The 22,340-nt window shown below is 43.8% G+C and overlaps 2 protein-coding genes across 14 annotated transcripts in view; both read left to right on the top strand.

Annotated features, from left to right (window-relative positions):
- mbnl1 (muscleblind like splicing regulator 1) overlaps positions 1-4,957 on the top strand; it is a 218,529-nt gene extending 213,572 nt beyond the window's left edge. For all 13 annotated transcript variants that reach the window (XM_033031821.1, XM_033031810.1, XM_033031809.1 and 10 more), the window contains one exon: positions 1,428-4,957. The gene's annotated coding sequence lies outside the window, so the exon portion shown is untranslated. The remainder of the gene's footprint in view (positions 1-1,427) is intronic.
- Positions 4,958-14,799: 9,842 nt separating this feature from the next.
- Positions 14,800-21,408, top strand: LOC116979889 (P2Y purinoceptor 1-like). The gene is made up of 2 exons (XM_033031823.1): positions 14,800-15,182; positions 20,205-21,408. The coding sequence occupies exon 2, from the start codon at positions 20,254-20,256 to the stop codon at positions 21,217-21,219; it is 966 nt and encodes a 321-aa protein (XP_032887714.1). The 5' UTR covers positions 14,800-15,182; positions 20,205-20,253; the 3' UTR covers positions 21,220-21,408.
- The last annotated feature ends 932 nt before the right edge of the window (positions 21,409-22,340 follow it).

The following is a 22,340-nucleotide window of genomic DNA, read 5'->3' as shown; positions in this document are numbered from 1 at the left end:
AACCCAAAGGAATTTTTAAACGATATTTCCCCTGATCAATTCTGTAGAAGCCACTGGCGATGGTTTCCATGGAGATGCTCTGGCACACGACTCATCAGCATGCTCGTTTCATTCATTTCAAAGTCTGGAATAAATGAAAGCTGGACCATGGTGGGCTCCATCTTTCCTTGATCATCGCTGCTGGCTTTAATTTGTCCTTTGGCATACTTTTCATACTTTTGTTCTTTGTACACTTCCATACCTCCAGTTTCCCTCTCCCTTGACTCTCAATCTGAAAAAGGGTCTCCACCCAAAACGTCACCTATTCCTTTTCTCCAGGGATGTTGCCTGACCCGCTGAGTTACTCCAGCGATTTGTGTCTATATCTTCTGTGTAAACCAGCATCTTCCTACACATTGTATCAGACATGGTTTTGATTCCACCCCACCCCTCACGCTCACACCTCGTGGGAGACCAGAATTTTAATCTGTATTCAGAATTTTAATCTGTAACCATCAATTAAAAAAAAAATTTAAGTTTGATGTTTTTGATGTTTGCGATTTTAAGTGAATTTATTTTTGTTACAAATGTAATGTTTGCCATTGGTTTATTATTGTCACGTATACTGAAATACAATTAAATATTTAGTTTTGAGTGCCATCTTGTCAAATCATTCCTTAGTAGATCCTTCCCTGGGACCTGCACGCAAAGAGTCACCGCTTTGTTCTGGCATCATAGAACAAAAAACTGTATAACACACATACGGGCTCTTTAGCCCACTCTGTCTGCGCCAGACATGATGGCAAGACCAACCTTTATCAGCCTGCACGTGATCCATTGCCTTCCATTCCCTGCATATCCATGTGCCATGTCTTAAACTCCACTATCGTATCTGCCTCCACCACCACCCCCGACATGGAGTTTGCCCCTCTGACCTTAAAGCTTTACCCTGTGGAATTTGATTTTCCACCCTGGGGAATAGGTTTGGATAGTCTACCATATCTATGTTTCTCATCATTTTACGTGCTTGTCTCCCTTCAATCTCTGGCCTGCTGCCGATGTATGGGTGCAGCACGCAGGGAGCTTTGTGGCCTTGATCTGTCTCACTATGTGGTTTAGAGATACAGCGCGGAAACTGCCCCTTTGGCTCAGGGAGCCCGCGCCAACCAGTGATCCCCGCACACTAACACGACCCTACACACACTGAGGACAATTCTTTGGAGTGTGGGAGGAAACCGGAACACCCGGAGAAAACCCACACAACTCACCGGAAGAACATACAACTCTGTACAGACTGCAGACTCCGTGTTCAGGATTGAACCCGGGCCTCTGGCTCTGAAGGGCAGCAACTTTACAGCTGCGCCACCGTGCTGCCTCTCAAGGGGCTTGGGGGAAATGGGCTTGGTCAAAGCTGAAGTGTCACATTGTTTGTTTTTCTCTCTCTCCAGATCAGCGTGAAGAGACAGTGTGCAGGGAAGCCATTACACAGCAAGGGTCAACGGCTATTCTGTATATACCATCGTCCACCCAACAGTCCACCCATAGTCCTCCCTCCTTTCCAACCGCAAACCTTTCCACCTTCGGCATGCTAACAAAATGGAAATATGGTCATCCAGAACGAGACAAACAGAGAAGAGAGTTGCACACTGAGGCTTGTGTGGCCTTGTCTGTTCCACTGAGAACACAAGCTAAAGGGAACCTCAGCTATTGTTCAGCATACAACGTCATTTGCCTTTCCTCAACGCCGTGTCTCGCGCCGGCTCGGGAAGACATGTGCATTGATGATGCCCATTCCATTTCGAACACCTCTCTGCTCCCTCCTCCTCCCTCTCGACCCATTACCCACACCCTTACCACCCCACCCCCAACCTCAGTGGAAAGGTAAACTCTGATGTACACTTTAGTATACAGTATATACTGGTACGCCTGCAAAGCATACAGATCATTTTGGTGTTAGGTTTAAATGGTTTTCCTACAAGTTTACAAAAGTGGAAAAAAAAAGTGAAAAAAACCCAAAAATAGTGCACCTTGTATTTAAAAGAAATACTATTTTCCCATTTTCACTAAAAATCAATTGTGCATGTACAATGATCTGTGTTATGGTTATATTCTCAAGAGACTGAAGAGTGTTTGTTGATCATATGCACCGGATTTGAACAGGAACCATGGAATTCTTACTGGATTCTAAGAAAGATTTGAAGAGGCAATGGACAGATGAATGTTCTGGGCAACACATAAGTACAAACCAAGTCTGTTCTTTCTTTGAAGCACATTGTAGCTTTAAATACTGTGTCGTAAATATGTTGGAGGTACATGTTAAGTGCCATTCGAATCTGTACATCTAACCCTAAAGTATTATTCCTGCAGTGTTAAAGCATTTATCCGATTCAGTGTATTTCAAACTTGCTAAAGTGAGTCGTGTTACTTTACATCCAGATCCCTCTCAGAAATGGCATCTTCACTCCAGAGTGAATATCATGACACATTGAAAATAATAACTTTATTTTTGTTTCGTAAAAACAATCCATTGTAAACCATTGATGCACATTCATAATATTCATCAGAGATATTAATCATGAGAAAAATAAGGAAAAAAAAAAAAGACAAGATGATCATGATCAATAACCAGTATTGCCATTCCTCATTGATGCCATACTTGTCCATGCAATCAACTCTACAAAGTGAAAGCATTTATCTTGCAATTCATTGCCAAATAAGGTGCCATGCCTCAGAGACTTGGAAAGGTGACCCATGTTTCTGTGCAGTTTTAATTTGCCCCAAATTCTTTTGTGTCCCAAAGCAAAACCAGAAGTCAAGTAAGACTATAAAACTATCTCTAAATGGAGATTAAAAAAAAAAGAATTGCTCTATGCTGAATGTCACTGCAGTCACACACTTTACAGTCAAGACAAATTATGGAACGTGACTCTAAACTAGATTACCTTAAGGTCGAACGAAGCACTGTCATAAAATGCATGATAAACCAAAATATTAATGTTTGTTAAAAGTAGTACCAGGGTGGGATATGTATCTGGGTGAATTTTATATGTGACTTTTTTTCAAAGTAATTGCATTTAGCCTTAGAAAGCCTTGGAAAAAAAAAACAACAAAAAAAACTATTAGTTGTGTATTTTTAATGGTCCATCCAAAGGAATTCTTTTTATTACTTTGTTTTCCCGATAGGAATCTTTTTTTTTTTTCTCTTCAGCGGCTTGTTCAAGTGGTTTTAGTAGAGCTCTGTACAGCAAAAAGATGGATCAGTTATTGTTGTGGGCCCAGAGTACTTGAAGTATCCTCATCGAGATGGAAGAGGCACAAGTTTATTTTCTGAATTGTTCATTCTCTCCATCCGAGCTCACTGAAAAAGTTTTATTTTTTAAGATAGAAATTGAAAGGTGTACTTGGTAGTTTTAAAAAGGGGTTGTTGCATTGATTTTATTGATTGTATTGTACATCTATCAAAGCCTTAGATTATATATTACGGGTTCAAACCCATTTTAAGTGTTACTTCAAACCCTGTTAAGGAGCACATAGATTTCACTTGTTGCTCTAGTATTTACATACTAGGACTTTACTTATTTTAATTCTTTTAAGTCTGTAGTCTCTTACATATAATATTAGATTTGTTTTAATTTTTTTAACATGTTTAAATGTCTGATATTATTTCCATATTTTAGTTAGTAGATTATCTCTTAATTCATTTATTGGAAGTCACAGATAAAAAGATTTCCAAAAGATTTTCTTTTTGACAACGTGATGTGTTTCTCCCCACCCCCTCTCTCACTCTCTCCACCCCTTTTCAAAATCGTGTAGTCGTTTGATTATCTGTCATAGTACAATAACATAAAGAATGGACTATAGTTTACTGATTCATGAATCTCAAGCATCAATCATCGTTACTTTTACCATTCAGAGAACAAAGATCTTTTATATGGATATCTAACAATGATCATTTCATTGTGAAGTATGAGGTTATGTTGTTGCTATAGCAACAATCCTGGCAGACAGTTGCATAGAAGATTACCTTTGTTTATAATTGTAGTAATTATGAAAATCTCTAGTTCATAGAATATTAGAACTGAAAATTATTTTCTACTGTAATCATTTGAGAATAGTAAAATATTGTTTGTTGGGTATATTTTAATCTCCCTCATCTAAATATCAGACCTTCATTAAATAGGAGATGCATAATCAATAGATCAAGAGATTTTTTATGTCATGAATTCAAATATTAATCAAAGCTTACTTATAAGAAGAGAGAATTAATCTGAATTATACATGCAGACACTTGAGGGTTTGATTATGCTGCAGTTTTGGAAATAAGCAAGTTAATCGGTCCTACGGGAAAAGTTGACTTTTTGCACTTCTGTATATAGTCAAGAAGAAGGATACCTGTAAAATAGTAAGATCTTATTTTGAATAAAAAAAATGTCTATAATAACAAGGAATTTTGTTAAGGTCATTAAAACGACAGGCTGAATAAAAATAAAAAATGCTAAAAAAAAAAAAGCTTGCAAAAATTAAAAAAATGTTAATGGGCACAGAATTAAGCACTTGGTAACTAACCTGTCCCATCAGCCGCCCGCTCCCCTCAGATAAAACAGGCAAAATATTGCTTTGCTTTAATGTGAGCAGCTTGTAGTTTGCCAGGATTTTTTTCAGCTAGAACGATAAACATCCTTCTGAGATTATTGGGGAGGCAACAGCGTGGAGCCCGCTTTTAATCCCACCTTCAGTCATTCACAAAATAGGCAGGATTGGGCCCCGTGTTTATTTTTATTATTTGCCCCAAATGCCCACAATAACTTACTGCCCCATCCCCCCCCCCCACCCCCACCCCGCACCAACTACTCCCCTCCCTCCCATCTCATGCCACCCACCAGTCAATTTTGCTCTTTGGATAAAGTCAATGGGAGTAATGTTAGGAGTTGAGAGCTGTCCAGTGGGAAGGTAGGTGTAGAACAATTCTTACTTGATCCGATGGGAATTGAGATTCCCAATGTGACCAGGGAGGAATTGTGAATTCCTGCCTGCTCATGGGAATTGGGGAATACCTGCCCAATCCAATGGGAATTGAGAATTCCTGGCCAACTCCGGCAGGAATTCTTGTCCAATCCGGAGGGAATATGGAATTGGCTGGCGGACTTGGTTTCGCATTACATTTCCCCACCCCACCACTACCACACATTGGCCTAGTCTCATCTCTTCCACCCCCCCCCCCCCCTCCACGACCCTCCAACACACAAAGTACCAGCCCCTCCCTCACCCACGACTGACCATGTTACACAGGCTTAATGCCCCATTGCCATCTTCACCACCCAGACAGGCATTCCGATTATCAACGTCAATAATTTTCACTCCGCACCCGACCACAGAAAATACCAAACTCCTGCATGTTTTAGAAGTTCTTTTTATAAATATTTGAAAAAAAAAGGAGAAAGTACAGTTTAAAGTATGTATTTTAGTCTTATCAAGAACAGGTTCTGTATATGGATTTTGATGGTGTTACTTCTAATGGGAAGTAAAAATTGAATATATATATATGAATATATATCAAACTGGCTCCACACGTTCATTTTAATGACTATGTGTCAACAATGTCAGTTTAATCATGGAGAGATCATCCAAACAGCAGATGCCCACATGACTTTATTGCTCTTATCATTTCTGTTCCTTTTTGCAGTTGAGTCTATACTTTTGTTTTGAATGATTCAAGTATTTTTTTTTTTGGTGTTAAACAAAAAAATGATACCACTATGAATTGGAGAAACCAAATATTGGCCAGGTTCTCTTTTTGTTTGTCCCGCTACCCCCCCTCTCCCTTATTTTATTATTCTTAAAACAGTGTCTGTAAACCAGGGTCAAAGTGATCAAGGTTTTTTGCTGCATTGATTTCTACTGAAGTCGGTGCAGCTGTAGATGCACAGTGCATAAAGTGCATATAGGTAGAGCATGGACAGAGGGCCAACTTTGACCCTGGTAGAGAGGGAAAGGCAACATTTGGAGTAGATGCGGGGGAGAAGAAGTGAAGGAAGTGAGGGGGGGTCGGAGAGTAGATCACCAAATGGATATTTGGAACCCGCACCACTCCACTTGGTGTTCGGTGGTGTGGTGGAATTACAGGATCCACAGTCAAAGTACTGCACCATTGATGCAATCATACGAGTTTCAACCCCATTACACCAACCGGAGAATGTAGATTCAATGGATTAAATTGATCTAGAATTCAAACCAAAAAGCCATTCTCAATTTAGGGCGGCACAGTGGTGCAACGGTAGAGTCGCTGCCTTACAGCGCCAGAGACCCAGGTTCAATCCTGACCTGGGATGCTGCCTGTACGGAGTTTGCAAGTTCTCCCAGTGACCGCGTGGGTTTCCTCCGGATGCTCCGGTTTCCTCCCACATACCAAAGATGTGCGGGTTTATACGTCAATTGGCATCTGTAAATTGTCCCTAGTGTGCAGGATAGAAGTAGTGTACTGAATGATTGCTGGTCGGCGTGGACTCGGTGGGCCGATGGGCCTGTTTCCACGTTGTATCTCTACACTAAACTAAACTGGAAGCATACAGCCACTGACCAGGTCATTGTAAACATCCAATGACTTTAGGGAAGGATATGTCCCATCCTTACCTGTCCTATATACATCATTAGACTCTCTCAACAACCTCCCCACTTGATTGAAATAGAGATGAACAGCAAACGCTGATATAACCAGCAATATTCGAGTCCTGTCAACCTACTTTTTTTTTTAAATGCCCACTCAATAATTTTAACGTTTTTTCAAAGTTTGGACAAGATGTCCATTGGAATTTGGGAAGATTGTGTCCAAATTGCAAGGCCATAACTACAGCTGCCAAAAGGACAGAAGCTTGGTTTTATGATTGTGTAATCACAGGCTTTCTTTTTATTTTGATGTTTTCCTGCTTATAGTTGCCGATATAGTATACTTTGTCCTTGGCTGCCAATTGTTTTATTATTATTACTGCTATATCTTTGATTCTTGCTGTATGGAATTAAAAAAAAATAAAGATAAAATTACCAACCAAAAAAAGGAAGCAAAATGGTCTGTGTTTGTCTCTGCAGTCTTCTATTAATGGTAAACTTAAGCTTTGTGTCATAGTTACACAGCGTTAAACAGGCCCTTCGGCCCAACTTGCCCACACCCACCGACATGCCCCATTTAAACTAGTCCAACCTGCCTGCGTTTGGTCCATATCCCTCCAATCCATCTTATCCATGTACCTGTCCAAATATTTTTTAAATATTATGATAGTACCTGCTTCAACTGCCTCGTTCCATACACCTACCACCCTTTGAGTAAAAAGGTTTCCCCTCAGGTACCTATTAAATCCTTACCCCTTACTTTAAACCAACTTTAAACCTATGCTCTCTGTTTCTCGTTTCCCCTACTCTGGGTAAAAGACTACATTTATTTACCCTCTTTATTCCGCTCATGATCTTATACTCCTCTATAAGATCACCCCTCATCCTCCTGCTCTCCAAATAATAGTACAAGCCTGCTCAACCTCTCCCTATAGCTCAGGCCCTCAGGTTCTGGCAACAGCCTCGTAAATCTTTTCTGCACTCTTTCCAGCTTTACAACTTATCAAGCTAAAGTGCCCCAGAATCAAGAGTGCTTAATTGTCATATGTACGGAAAGAACAATAAAATTCTTACTTGCATGAGCTTAACAGACCTACAACACAATACATAATATATAATAAAGAAAATTTCAATAAATTAATAACCATACTAGACTTTAGACTTTTGTGATACAGTGCGGAAACAGGCTCTCCGGCCCACCGAGTCTGCACCTATCACCCCATACACTAACACTATCCTTACGCGCTAGGGACAATTTACAATATTTACAGAAGCCAATGAGCCTACAAACCTGCACATCCTTGGAGTATGGGAGGAAACCGGAACACCTGGAGAAAACCCACGCAGTCATAGGATGAACGTACAATCTTCGTACAGTCAGCACCCGTAGTCAGGATCGAACCCGGGTCTCTGGTGCTGTAAGTCAGCAACTCTACTGCTGCTCCACTGTGCCACCCCACGAGTACAAAAAATACTAGTACAAAAGAGGAAAAAAAACTCAAACGTCCTTAGTGTAACCAAAGACTGCCCAAAGATGTCATTGGGAAGCAGTTATTCTGGACTGGCGGTGATGGTTTTCAAATTCTTATGGATTTTTCTTGATGGTAGGAGTGAAATGAGAACATGGCCAGGGAGATGTGGGTCTTTGACGATGCTGGCCTCCTTTTTGAAGCAGTGCCTCTTGTAGATCCCTTCAGTGGTGGAGAGGTCAGTACGTGTGATGGACCGGGTAGTGCTTACCACTCCCTGTAATCTCCCTTGTTCCTTGGCACTGAATTGCCAAACGAGGTCATGATGCATGCAGTCAATAAGCTCTCCACTGTACACCTGTAGATGTCCAAGTGAGTATTCGTCAACATACCGAATCTCCTCAATCTTCTAAGGAATCGTCAAGGATGAGCTTTATTTTTGAACCCATTGGGGACAACCAGTAATCGCTTCTCAAGGAGCTGGTATGATCTTGATGGGACATAAAAGTGCTGGAGTAGCTCAGCGGGTCTGGCAGCGTCTCTGGAGAAAAAGAATGGTAGACCCTTCTTCATATGGGCATCTTTCTCTGGGGCAGTTTACAGGGATTAACAGGGTGGAAAGTTGGGATATTGTTTGCCCTGGTTAGGGTGTTAGATTACAGCGTGGAAACAGGGTTCTCTGTTGCACGGCGATTCCGCGCCGCCAACGCCACGACACGAGGGACAATTTACAATTTTACCGAAGCCAATTGACCCACAAACCTGCACGTCTTTGAAATCTGAGAGCAAAACTGGAGCATCCAGAGCAAATCCACGCGGTCATGAGGCGAACGTTGAAACTCCACACCCTTCGTCAGGAGCGAACCTGCCACTGTAAGTCAGCAACTCTACCGCTGCACCACTGTGCCAACTATCCCTTTGCCTCCACGATGCTGCCTGACCCACTGAGTTCCTCCACAGCCGTTGTACATTTTGCACCAGATTCCAACATCTGCAGTCTCTTGAGTCTCTTATCAACCTCATCTTCTGCTTGGCATTTTTTTTGTCATTCCAAGTGTTGCATTTGGGGAGCAATCTTCAGTTCGCTGCTCAGAAGCAAGGAGAACATGCTAAGAAGACACAACATTAGGTAACATCCAGCCGCAAGGTTAATGTTGCTTTGTGTATAATAGGTAGTTCAACCTCCTATTCGGCATCTTAGTCACACAGTGGGTAAACAAGCCCTTCAGCCCAACTTGCCCACACCAACCAACATGTCCCATCTATAGTCCCACCTGCCCACGTTTGGCCCATATTCCTCTGAACCTGTCCTATTCATGTTCCTGTCTGATTGTTTCTTAAATGTTGCAATAGTTCCTGCCTTAACTACCTCCTCTGGCAGCTTGTTCCATATACCCACCACCCTCTGTGCAAAAAAGTTATAAAAGGGGGGATTGGAGAGAGGGGATGCAAGGGTTTCTTAAAACTATAAAACTAGACTTGATCCTGGGTTGTTCTTAAAGTTCTGCACTTTATGACTGTGCCACTAGAGGGAGCAGGGTTCCTCACCAACATCCCCACACCACAGGTGAAGGAGGACTGGTGCTGAGATGTTGAACTGGAGCCTTTTCCCTCCATCGTTGCTAACACAAGGGCTGCAAACGGTGGCAATGCCAAATCAGACCATACACACACATGAACACACACACACATGAACACGAACACACACACAGATGAACACACACACACACACACACATGAACACACACGAACACAAATACGAACACACACACACACATGAACACACACACGCACACACAAACATGAACACACACACACACACATGAACACACACACACATGAACACACACATGAACACAGATACACGCACACACACATGAACACACACACACACACATGAACACACACACATGAACACACACACACATGAACACACACACACACACATGAACACACACACACACATGAACACAGATACACGCACACACACATGAACACACACACACACACATGAACACACACACACATGAACACACACACAGATACACGCACACACACATGAACACACACACACATGAACACACAGACACACACACAGATACAAACACACAGATACACACACACAGATGGATACACATACATACACTTGAACACACAGATACACACACACAGATGGATACACATACATACACTTGAACACACACACACAGATACACACACAGATGGATACACATACATACACTTGAACACACACACACAGATACACACATGAATACACAGATACACAGACACTTGCACACACATATGGACACACATACGAACACAGCCAGACGCATACACAGACATACACATGGACATACACATACACACAGACACATACACATAACATGCACAAAAGGACATGCAAAGCCACACACATACAGATACACACAGACACATAGATACTCGAAAGCACACTGATACGCAGATGTACACACACAGCCACCATGTACAAAAACCCACTCGCAAAAATGCACACAGAAACCCACAGATAGATGCATGTACAGGGACACACCCACATAAGGAAACACACATGGAAATACTCACACATACACATGCGCAGGTTGGCATACATATTCTCACATGATCACAAATAAAAAGACACACATGCACATGCATTCATAGAATCACACAAATGCGGACGCACGCGCAGGTACATGTAGCCAGACATACACATGCACATAGACAGGTACACGCACCAATTCATACGCACACTTACAGGCACACAGAAATGCACAAAAATGCACGCACATATCATGCATACATCCACTGACAAAGACACAAGCAAGTACAAAAACATGCACAAAATCACTCGTATACAAGAAAACACACACACACACACACACTTCTACACCTCCTGCCTGAAAGTGTGAAAACGCACATTTCCAGATTCAGAGACAGTCATCCCAGCTGTTATCATCCCAGCAACTGAACCATCCTACCAACAATGAGAGAGCAGTCCTGACCTATTATCTACCTCATTGGAGACCCTCAGACTATCTTTGCTCAGACCTTATCTTGCACTAAACGTTATTCATGATATTCCCTTTATCATGTATCGTACATTGTGGACGGCTTGATTGTAATCATGTTTGTCTTTCCACTGACTGATTAGCATGCAACAAAAGCTGTTCACTGTACCTTGGTGTACATGACAACAAACTAAACTAAACGTATCACTTTCAACAACCCCACATACACACACATACATCCCAAACCCAGACATACAAAATGACCAAAAGTAAATGCACAGACACAGTCATGAATCATATTTGGGAGTAATCACAATCCCGAGTTTAGTTTACTTAAGTTTATAACTTCATGTTCATAAGCAGAATTAGGCCATTCAGCTCATCAACCCATCATTCAATCATAGCTGATCTATCTGTCTCTCTCAGCCCCATTCTCCTGTCTTCTCCACATAACCTCGGACATCCTCACTAATCAAGAATCTGTCAATCTCCATCTTAAAAATAGCCATTAACAGCCTCCACAGCCGCCTTTGACAATGAATTCCACGATTAATTTTGGTTTAGTTTAATCCCCTGTCCCACTGTATGAGGTAATTCAAGAGTTCTCCCGAGTTTTCCCCCGATTCGAACTCGGAGAATGTCTCGTAGCGGCTCGTACAAGTAAAAAGTAACGATTTTTTTCATCACGAGTATTTTTTTACTCATGGACATTTTTTACAGGGATGAAAAAACATCACGAGCCGCTCAGGGGAAAACTCGGGAGAACTCGTGAATTACCTCGTACAGTGGGACAGAGGCTTCAGTTTAGTTTATTTATTGCTGTTCACCGGGGTTCAGTGAAAAGCTCTACCTCTCTTCAAATATCTGTGCCTTTCACTCTGTGCCTTCCACCTCTCCCTTTCCCCCTCTCCCTTTCCCCCTCTCCCTTTCCCCCGCTCCCTTTCCCCCTCTCCCTTTCTCCCTCCTCTTTTACTCTCTCTAAATCTCCGCGATCTTCTCCTTCTCCCTCTTTTTAAATCTCTGTGATCGCCTCTCTCTCCTGTCCCCTCTCTATCTATAAATGTCACACTATAAATAGGATGTCTATTCTCATTTCCTGCTTGGCACACATTCGGAGCAACACTTCCAAAACTACACATCGGGTTTCCCCATTAAACAACGTTCCCTCAGGTGGTCACTTTACGCCTCACTTTCTTAAAGGGAAAAAATAAGCCCCAACAGGAAGAAGAGTGAAAGATGTATCGAACTGTAACAGTGCATACATGTACATGGCCTTTCCATGTTGGGCTCCACACATCACAGAAGGAGCTGTTAGAAATGAGAGCAGAAATAGACCTTCTTATAGAGAGATACAAGTGCGGCAGAGTGGCGCAGCGGTAGAGCTGCTGTCTCACAGCACCAGAGGCCCGGGTTCGATCTTGACTACGGGTGCTGTTTGTACGGAGTTTGTACGTTCTCCCTGTGACCGCGTGGGTTTTCTCTGGGTGCTCCGGTTTCCTCACAAGGGCTTGCGGGTTTGTAGGTTAATTGGCTCCTGTAAAATGTCCCCAATGTGTAGGAGGCAAAAGTAGGATAACATAGAACTGGTGAACGGATGATTAATGGTCATCGTGGACTCGATGGGCTTAAATGGGCCGTCTCCATGCTGTATCTCTGAACACGGAACTGCAGATGCTGGATTACAAAAAGAAGACACAAAATGCTGGAGGAACTCAGGCATCATCTCCGGAGAACATGGTTGGGAGCCGTTTCAGGTCGGGACTCTTCTTCAGACTAATTGTTGAGGGGAGGAATTCCCCCAATAATCCAACATCTGCAGTTCATTTTTATTACAAGAGTGGTGCAGCGGTAGAGTTGCTGCCTTGCAGTGCCAGAGACCCGGGGCTGATCCTGACTATGGGTGCAGCCTGTACAGTGTTTGCACGTTCTCCCCTTGACCTGCGTGGGATTTCTCTGGGGTCTCCGGTTTCTTCCCACACTCCAAAGATGTACATGTTTGTAGGTTAATTGGCTTCAGTAAAATTGTAAATTGTACCTCGTGTGTAGAATAGTGCTCGTGTGCTCGGATTCGGTGGCCTGAAGGGCTTGTTTTTTTTTAGACGTGCTGTATCTCTAAACCAAACTAAACGAAGGCAGGTGCTGTAGGCATGGAAAGAGGAAATGACAAGCAAAAGTTAGTGGCGGATTCTTGCCGAGCGAGACTGAGGAAATTAAATTAGGGAATGGAAATTAAACATAAATGGTACACATATTTTGTGTTTCTCTTTCTAGATGAGGAGATGGGAGGTCAGGACTGCATCAGCTAGAGTGAGGTCCTGACCTCCCATCTACTATCTTTTATTTTTACAATCTTTAATTATTATCATTAGATCAAACCATCTTTAATCGGATTTATCTTGCACTTAATATTGTATCCTTTATCCTTTATCTGCGTTACAGGGGATACACCTTCACGCATTTGCATTTCTTCAATCAAGAGAAACACTCTGATCCAATGCACAATTTACAATGGAGGGGAGATTCAGGAGAGATAGGTTAGATTGAGATTAGGGGAAATGGAAATTAGACCAAGAGGGAGAAGTCAGGATTAATAAAGTAGGGTTGAGCTTGCCATCCTATATTTTGCAGAGCGGATTTTCCTTGTATACAATATTCAGAGCACAGTTTGTTGAATTAACAACTTTAAGCTTCCACTCACACACCTGGCTGGATTACCTCTGATTGCAACCAGAAAGTACTTAAATCAGTCAAGGTAATATTTAGGTAAAGGTAATCAGTAAAGGCAGCTGACATTCCTTTAAGTTGGTTCGGGAATCAAGGCATGTGTTAAACTGTCTCTAGTTCCCTGCCTGAAAAAGCTCCCAATCCCAGCATAACCAAGGGCCAGTCTCACCCCAGGGGTCACTCCCTCTTCTCCCCTCTCCCATCAGGCAAGAGGTACAGAAGTGTGAAAATGCACACCTCCAGATGCAGGGACAGTTTATTCTCAACTGTTATCAGTCAACTGAACCATCCTATCACCATCTAGAGAGCGGTCCTGGCCTACCATCTACCTGTTAAAGACTATCTTTAATCGGACTTTACCTTGCACTAAATGTTATTCACTTTATCCTGTATCTGTACACTGTGGATGGCTCAAATGGAATAATGTCGAGTCTTTCCACTGACTGGAGTGCATGGAACAATAAAGCGTTTCACTGTACCTCGGTGCACGTGACAATAATCTGAACTAAACTAGAGCCAAAAAAGTCACCTGTCCATATTCTCCAGAGACGACACTCCAGAGACTCCAGCATTTTGTGTCCTTTTGTGTAAACTGGCATCTGCAGTTCTTTCTTTCTAAATACTGTGTTGCAACATAGATGTCTAATAGTCTCTCCTGGGGGAAGGAGAGTCTCGACCCGAATCGTCACCTATTCTTTCTCTCCAGAGATGCTGCCTGACCCGCTGAGTTACTCCAGCATTTTGTGACTCTATTCTGCGCCCCCGCTATCTCTTTGCTGAAACAACGAGGGCACTTGGATCCCAGCAGTGGAAAATCACCTGCAAATCAATGCAACACATGCACTCCCTAGAAATACTGAGGTTCGCGTTAAATAGCGTTAGACACCAATGTTAGACTCTGCGCCGCAGAGGCATGTGTTTGACTGATGTGTACTGAATAATCTATAGTGATTTGTCAAAATCCTAATTGAAGAGGGGAGGGGTTGTTGAGACAAGCAGGTTTTATTGTGTGTGTGTGGCGGGGAAACTTGACTCTTGTTTAGTTTGGTTGAGGTTAATCCATGAGCAAGTTCAAAGGCTCGCTGGTGTTAGAAATGTACCGGATCTTACGGCCGGTGAGGCAACTGCGGGGCGAGAAGCAACAGTACGCCCAGTGATGTACTAAGCAAGATTTGGCAGTCTTGCAGCATTGTGCAGAGAGAGAGAGACGGAAAGAGAGACGGAGAGAGACAGAAGAAGAGACGGGGAGAGAAAGAGAGAGGTCGCGCCCTGGGAATCAAGTAACAGCAAGTCTTCGAGTTCCCTATGAAACCAAACTCCATTTGCAAAAAACCCGATGGTAACCACTCGGATTCTCTCTCCTGGTCATTTGTTTGATGAGCTGCCGAATACACCGGTACGGTAGGTAGTTTTAATAGCTTACAGTTTCGTTTCAGAACTCCCTCGCTAAAGAAGGGACTTCGACCTGAAATGTTCACTCGGTGTCCATTTCCACCGATGCTGCCTGACCTACTGAATGTGCCCAGCAATTTGCTGCTTTTATTTCAGATTTCCAGCGTCATGGCCTTTTCTGAGTTGCGTTCTTCCAAAGAAGTCTAAACTCCTTTAAGAAGTTCATTACTACTTACAGCAGTAACTACTAGATTAAGTTCACAACATTACTAGTAACTTCCACCCTGCCCTCTAATTCACTTGGACAATCTGTGACACCTCTCTTTCCCCTTTCTCCATCTCTCTCTCTGTCTCCATCAAAGGGGACAGACTAACGACTGACGTGCATTACTAACCCACTGACTGGCACGACTAGCATGTTTCAGGGGGGCACCGTGGCACAGCGCCAGAGACCGATCCCGACTAGTACTGCTGTCTGTACGGAGTTTGTACGTTTTCCCTGTGACTAGATTTTCTACAGGAGCTCCAGTTTCCTCCCACACTCCAAAGACGTACAGATTTGTAGGTTAATTGGCTTCTGAAAATTGTCCCTAGTGTGTAGGATAGAACTAGTGTGCCGGATGATCGCTGGGCAGCGTGGACTCGGTGGGCCGAAGGGCCTGTTTCCACGTTGTATCTCTACACTAAACTAAACTGGATGCATACAGCCACCCATCTGATTTACTACAGACCTTTCGTGAAGGATATTTACCATCCTTACCTGTCCTATATACATAACCAGACTCTCTCAACAACCTGTTCAAAAGGGAACTGCAGATGCTGGAATATCGAAGGTACACAAAATTGCTGGAGGAACTCAGCGGGTGCAGCAGCATCTATGGAGCGAAGGAAATAGGCGACGTTTCGGGGTTTCGGCCCGAAACGTCGCCTATTTCCTTCGCTCCATAGATGCTGCTGCACCCGCTGAGTTCCTCCAGCAATTTTGTGTACCCTCTCTCAACAACCTCCTCACTTCAGAGAATTAGAGATGAACAGCAAACCCTGATATAACCAGCAATATTCGAGTCCTGTCAACCTACTTTTATTAAATGTACACTCAATAATTGTAACGTTTTTTTAAAAAGTTTTGACGAAATGACCATTGGAATTTGAGAAGATTGTATCCAAATTCTGTAAATTGCTCCTGGTGGGTAGGATAGAACTAGTGTGACCGGGTGGTCACCGGTCGGTGCAGATTCTGTGGGCCGAAGGGACTGTTTCCAAGCTGTATCCCTAAACTACTTTTCAGAAGTTCAAACCATCTTTGAAACATCGCACCCTACACAGTATTAAACTGTAATCAGGAAAATGTGGGGGTGCCTAAATGCAATCGAGTGAGTTACAAAGAGGTAAAACTTTGCAATTCTCAATGCAATTAAATAACTCATTGTGGGGGGGTTGTTGACACTGAACGATGTGGTATACCCATTGTTGGAGTACTGTGTACGCTTCTCCTTGTCCTTCTATGATCTTTGGTCCTCCTCTAGGAAGGGTGTCATTAAAATTGAAATGGGTGCAAAAAAGATTTACGAGAATGTTACCGGGTCTGGTTTAGTTTATATAGTTTAGAGATACAACGTGGAAACTGCCCCTTCGGCCCACCGTCAATGATTTAATTATTGGAATCGGTTTATTAGTGTCATATTTTAGTTTAGCTTAGTTTAAATTAGTTTAGTTTGGTTTAGTTTAGAGATACAGTGTGGAAATGGACCCTGCAGCCTACCATGTCCACACCGACCAGCGATTCCTGCACACTAGTTCTATCCTACACACTAGGGACAATTTACAGAGTCCAATTAACCTATGAACCTGCACAAATTTGGAGTGCGGCAGGAAACCGGAGCACCCGGAGGAAACCCACGCGGTCACGTGGAGAACGTTCTGACCCCGCACAAACAGCACCTGTAGTCAGGGTCGAACCCGGTTCTCTGGCGCTGTGAGGCAGCAAGTCTACCCTGCTCCACTGGGCTGGGTCCTCCGTCTGGAAGATATGAGTTATAAAGACAGGCTGATAAAACTGTGATGTTTATTTCCCCTGGAGTGTAGGAGGCAGAGGGGTGATCTTGTAGACATTTATAAATTCATAAGGGCCATTGATAAAAGATTGGCCACAATATTTTCCCCAGGGTAGGAGATTTGAAATCTAGAGGGCACAAGTTTAAGATAATAGGAAATCTTTTTTTAAAAAAGGACCTCAGGGCAATTTTTTCGCACAGAAGTTGGTGCATGTATGGAATGGGCTGTCAGAGGAAGTGGTAGAGGCGGGTCCAATTCAATCATTTAAAAGTGGCTCGGAAAGATTTGGAGGGATATGGGTCAGGTACAGACAAGCGGGACTAGCTCGGTCAGGCACCTTGGTTGCCAGGGATGAGTCAGTTCAAAGGGCCTATTTCCGAGCTGTACGGTTGTATGATTCTACATCATCACTGCACGAATTATAATCCAAAGTCCTGAGTTCAGACTTTAGACGAGAGATACAGCGCGGAAACAGCTGAGTTTGCGCCAACCAGCGTTTACCTCGCCGGATCGAGACCGGTGGCGCAGCGGTAGAGTTGCTGCCTCACAACGCCGGAGAACCGGGTTCGATCCCAACCACGGGCGCTGTCTGTACGGAGTTTGTACGTTCTCCCCGTGACCTGCGTGGGTTTTACTCTGAGATCTTCGGTTTCCTCCCACACTCCAAAGACGTGCAGGTTTGTAGGTTAATTGGCTTGGTGTAAATGTAAATTGTCCCTAGTGTGTGTAGGATAGTGTTAGTGTGCAGGGATCGCTGGGCGGTGCGGACTAGGTGGGCTGAAGGGCTTGTTTCCGCGCTGTATCTCTAAACTAAACTAAACTAAACTAAACTAAACCTCATACGCGAGCAATATCCTACACACTACGGACAATTTCCAATTTTACTGAAGCCAATTAACCTACAAACCTGCACGTTGTTGGAATGTGTGAGGAAACTGGAGAAAACCCACGCAGGTCACGGAGAAAACGTACAAACTCCTTACAGACAGCACCCGAGGCCAGGATTGATCCCAGGTCTCTGGTGCTGTGAGGCAGCAACTCTACCGCTGTGGTGAGACCTGATAGATGTATATTAAATTATGAGAGGCATAGATATGGTAGACAGTCAGAATGTTATTCCCAGAATGGAAAAAATCAAGTGGTAGGAGGTAGACAAAAATGCTGGAGAAACTCAGCGGGTGAGACAGCATCTATCGAGCGAAGGAAATAGGCAACGTTTCGGGCTGAAAACCTTCTTCATACTTCGGCCCGAATCGTTGCCTATTTCCTTCGCTCCATAGACGCTGCCTCACCCGCTGAGTTTCTCCAGCATTTTCGTCTACCTTCGATTTTCCAGCATCTGCAGTTCCTTCTTAAACAAATGGTAGAGAGCACAGTTTTAAGGCTGGAGGGGCAGAGTTTAGAGGAGATGTGCAGGATGTTTGTTTTACACAGAGGGCGGTGGGCATGTGCTGCTCGGGGTGGTGGTGGAGGCAGATACAACAGTGGCAATTACGAGACTTTTGGACTGGCAAAAGGATATGCAGGAAAAGGAGATTATGGATTATGTGCATGGAGATAGAAGTTGTTCTGGGCATCATGTTCAGCACAGACATTGTGGGCTGAAGGTCATGTTTGTCCACTGTATTGTTCTATGTTCTATTCAGGTTGTGAAAATTAAGGAGGAACACTGATGGTCTGAAGAAGGGTCTCGACCCGAAACGTCACCTATTCCTTCGCTCCATAGATGCTGCCTCACCCGCTGAGTTTCTCCAACATTTTTGTCTACCTCTAATATTTATTCATGTGTAGGAGGGAACTGCAGATGCTGGTTTACACCGAAGATGGACACAAAATGCTGGAGTAACTCAGCGGGACAGGCGAAGAGGAATTAGGTGATGTTTCGGGTCTCTGGAGAAGAGGAATTAGGTGCTGTTTCGGGCCGAGACCCTTCTTCAGACTGTTTGAAGAAGAGTCTTGACCCGAAACAGCATCTATTCCTTTTGACCAGAGATGCTGCTTGACCCCCTGAGTTACTCCAGCATTTTGTCTATCTTCGATATTTATTAACCTCACATGTGTGTTTCTGCACACTATGTTAGTGACTGCACATACTGACTACCTTCACATAAATAAATTCCAGTGTGTGGATAAGGTGTTGCTTGTCTTAGCTTGTGATGGTGAAACTGGATTCGGAAAACGGAATTCAAATATCTTGTACCATGAACAGCATTATTGATTTTGTGGGGACAGAGGTTAATGATTGCAGTGTTGCCAGTTACATCTCCTCTCAGCCCTTTGTTCTTTAATTTGTCTCTCAGCAACTCATTTGGCCTTGCACCTTCATCCCACATTGCAATTATTTTTTTCCAATCATTCACCCGATTACCTAATTCGTCTGTTATTTCTCCCTTGCCTAATATCCCCGGTTCCTTTCATGGAGGCCCTGATTCAGACAACTCGGAAATAGGCCCTTCCCCCAGCTCATCCCTGCTGACCAAGATTTTCCATCTACGCTAGTCCCATTGGTCCCCGTTTGGCCCATATCCCTCTAAACCTTAGACAGACACAAAGTTTGCCGAGTTACTCAGCAGGTCAGGCAACATCTCTGGAGAAAAAGGATGGGTGATGTTTCGAGCCCATAACCCTCTAAACCTTAGACAGACACAAAGTTTGCAGAGTTACTCAGCAGGTCAGGTAACATCTCTGGAGAAAAAGGATGGGTGACGTTTCGAGTTGGGAACCTTCTTCAGACTCAACAAGGGAACGATGAGTTTGGAGGAGGTGGAGGAAGACTGGGAGTCTGAAGAAGGGTCCTGACCCGAAACATCACTCATCCTTTCTCTCCAGAGATGCCCTCTGACCCTCTGAGTTACTCCAGTTTCTACATTCCCTCTAAAGCTTTCCTATCCATGTACCTGTCCAAGTGCAGAAGCGTAAATGATGGATAACACTCTTGATGTGATAAATCTAACTATTTCTATGCTTCTGCAGGTGTTGTTATTGCTGGATGGAGGTGTGAGGTCCCATGAAGGAGAGGTATGGGATGTGAAACAATGGTGTCCTGTGCCGTCAACAAGGATTTTGAGACCTTCTATCTGCCCATCATGTACATTATCGTCTTTGTCACCGGATTCATCGGCAACAGTGTTGCCCTCTGGATGTTCATCTTTCACATGAGACCTTGGAGCAGCATCACCATCTACATGTTCAACCTCGCCCTGGCTGACATCTTCTACATCTTCTCCTTGCCACTTTTGATATTTTACTACCTCCAGGGAAGCGACTGGATCTTCGGCGAGCTCCTGTGCAAGCTTCAGCGATTCATCTTCCACGTGAACCTGTACGGCAGCATCCTGTTCCTGACCTGCATCAGCGTCCACAGGTACACGGGAGTTGTCCACCCCATGAAGTCGCTGGGCAGGCTGAAGAAGAAGTCAGCCACCATTATCTGCGTGTGCGTGTGGATTATCGTCATGGCCGGCATCTCCCCCATACTTTACTTCTCCAGAACACAGGAGAAAGCTCATGGTACACATCCGGACACCAATAAGACAACCTGTTACGACACCACGTCTAAGAAGCTCCTGCAAACCTACTTCATCTACAGCATGAGCACCACCTTCTTTGGATTCTGCATCCCCTTTGCCACCATCTTGGTCTGCTACGGTTTCATAGTGAAGGCACTGATATCCAACGATATGAATACTCCACTCCGGAGCAAGTCCGTGCGCCTGGTCATCATTGTGTTGGCCGTCTTCGCCATCTCCTACCTGCCCTTCCACGTCATGAAGAACCTCAACCTTCAGTCCAGACTCTATTACCAAGGGCTAGACAATTGCGAGTGGAACAGAAGGGTCTACGCCACGTATCAAGTGACCAGAGGTCTGGCCAGCCTCAACAGTTGCGTGGACCCTATCCTGTACTTCCTGGCAGGAGATACGTTCAGGAGGAAACTTACTACCAGAGCCTTGAGAGCGGTCAGTCGGAAAGTTACCATGGTGTAGAAACTTCACAAGGGTTCAGTCGCAAGATGTTGGTGGTTCCCCATCAATCTACAACTTGTAACAAGTATCGAGTAGAGAAGATAGACACAAAGTGCTGGAGTAACTCAGTGGGTCTGGCAGAATCTCTGGAGTAAAAGGATGGGTGACGTTTCGGGTCGGAACACTTCTTCAGACTTATTGAGTACAGAGGTTGGGAGGTCATGTTACAGTTGTATAAGACATTGATGAGGCCACACTTAGAGTGTCACGTTCAATTTTGGTCACCATGTTATAGGAAAGATGTTGGCAAGCAGGAAATGGAGATGATTTACGAGGATGTTGCCAGGATTCAAGGGGCTGAGCTACAGGGAGAGGTTGAGCAGGCTAGGTCTTTATTCCGTGGAGCACAGGAGGTTAAGGTGTGATCTCAAGTCAAGTCAAGTCAAGTCAAGTTTATTTGTCACATACACATACGAGATGTGCAGTGAAATGAAAGTGGCAATGCTCGCGGACTTTTGTGCAAAAGACAACCAACCAAACAACCAAACAAACTATAAACACAATTATAACGCACATATTCTTTTACATAATAAATAATGGAAGGAAAAACGTTCAGTAGAGTTAGTCCCTGGTGAGATAGGCGTTTACAGTCCGAATGGCCTCTGGGAAGAAACTCCTTCTCAACCTCTCCGTTCTCACCGCATGGCAACGGAGGCGTTTGCCTGACCGTAGCAGCTGGAACAGTCCGTTGCAGGGGTGGAAGGGGTCTCTCATGATATTGTTGGCTCTGGAGTTGCACCTCCTGATGCATAGTTCCTGCAGGGGGGCAAGTGAAGTTCCCATAGTGCGTTCGGCCGAACGCACTACTCTCTGCAGAGCCTTCTTGTCCTTGGCAGAGCAATTCCCAAACCAGATGGTAATGTTCCCGGACATCTTGTAGAGATCATGAGAGAAATAGATAGATTGAATGCACAGAGTCGTTTACCTAGAATAGGGGAATCGCGAACAAGAGGGCATATAACCATATATAATATAACCATATAACAATTACAGCACGGAAACAGGCCATCTCGACCCTTCTAGTCCGTGCCGAACACGTATTCTCCCCTAGTCCCATATACCTGCGCTCAGACCATAACCCT

This window comes from Amblyraja radiata, chromosome 13 (assembly GCF_010909765.2).
Source record: "Amblyraja radiata isolate CabotCenter1 chromosome 13, sAmbRad1.1.pri, whole genome shotgun sequence".
Taxonomy (NCBI): Eukaryota; Metazoa; Chordata; class Chondrichthyes; order Rajiformes; family Rajidae; genus Amblyraja; species Amblyraja radiata.
Note: the sequence above shows the minus strand (reverse complement) of the source record. Positions and strands in the feature narration are given on the sequence as shown.

Bases quoted from the DNA above. Each gene is read 5' to 3' on its own strand.
- LOC116979889 (XM_033031823.1), top strand. From the start codon at position 20,254: ATGGGATGTGAAACAATGGTGTCCTGTGCCGTCAACAAGGATTTTGAG.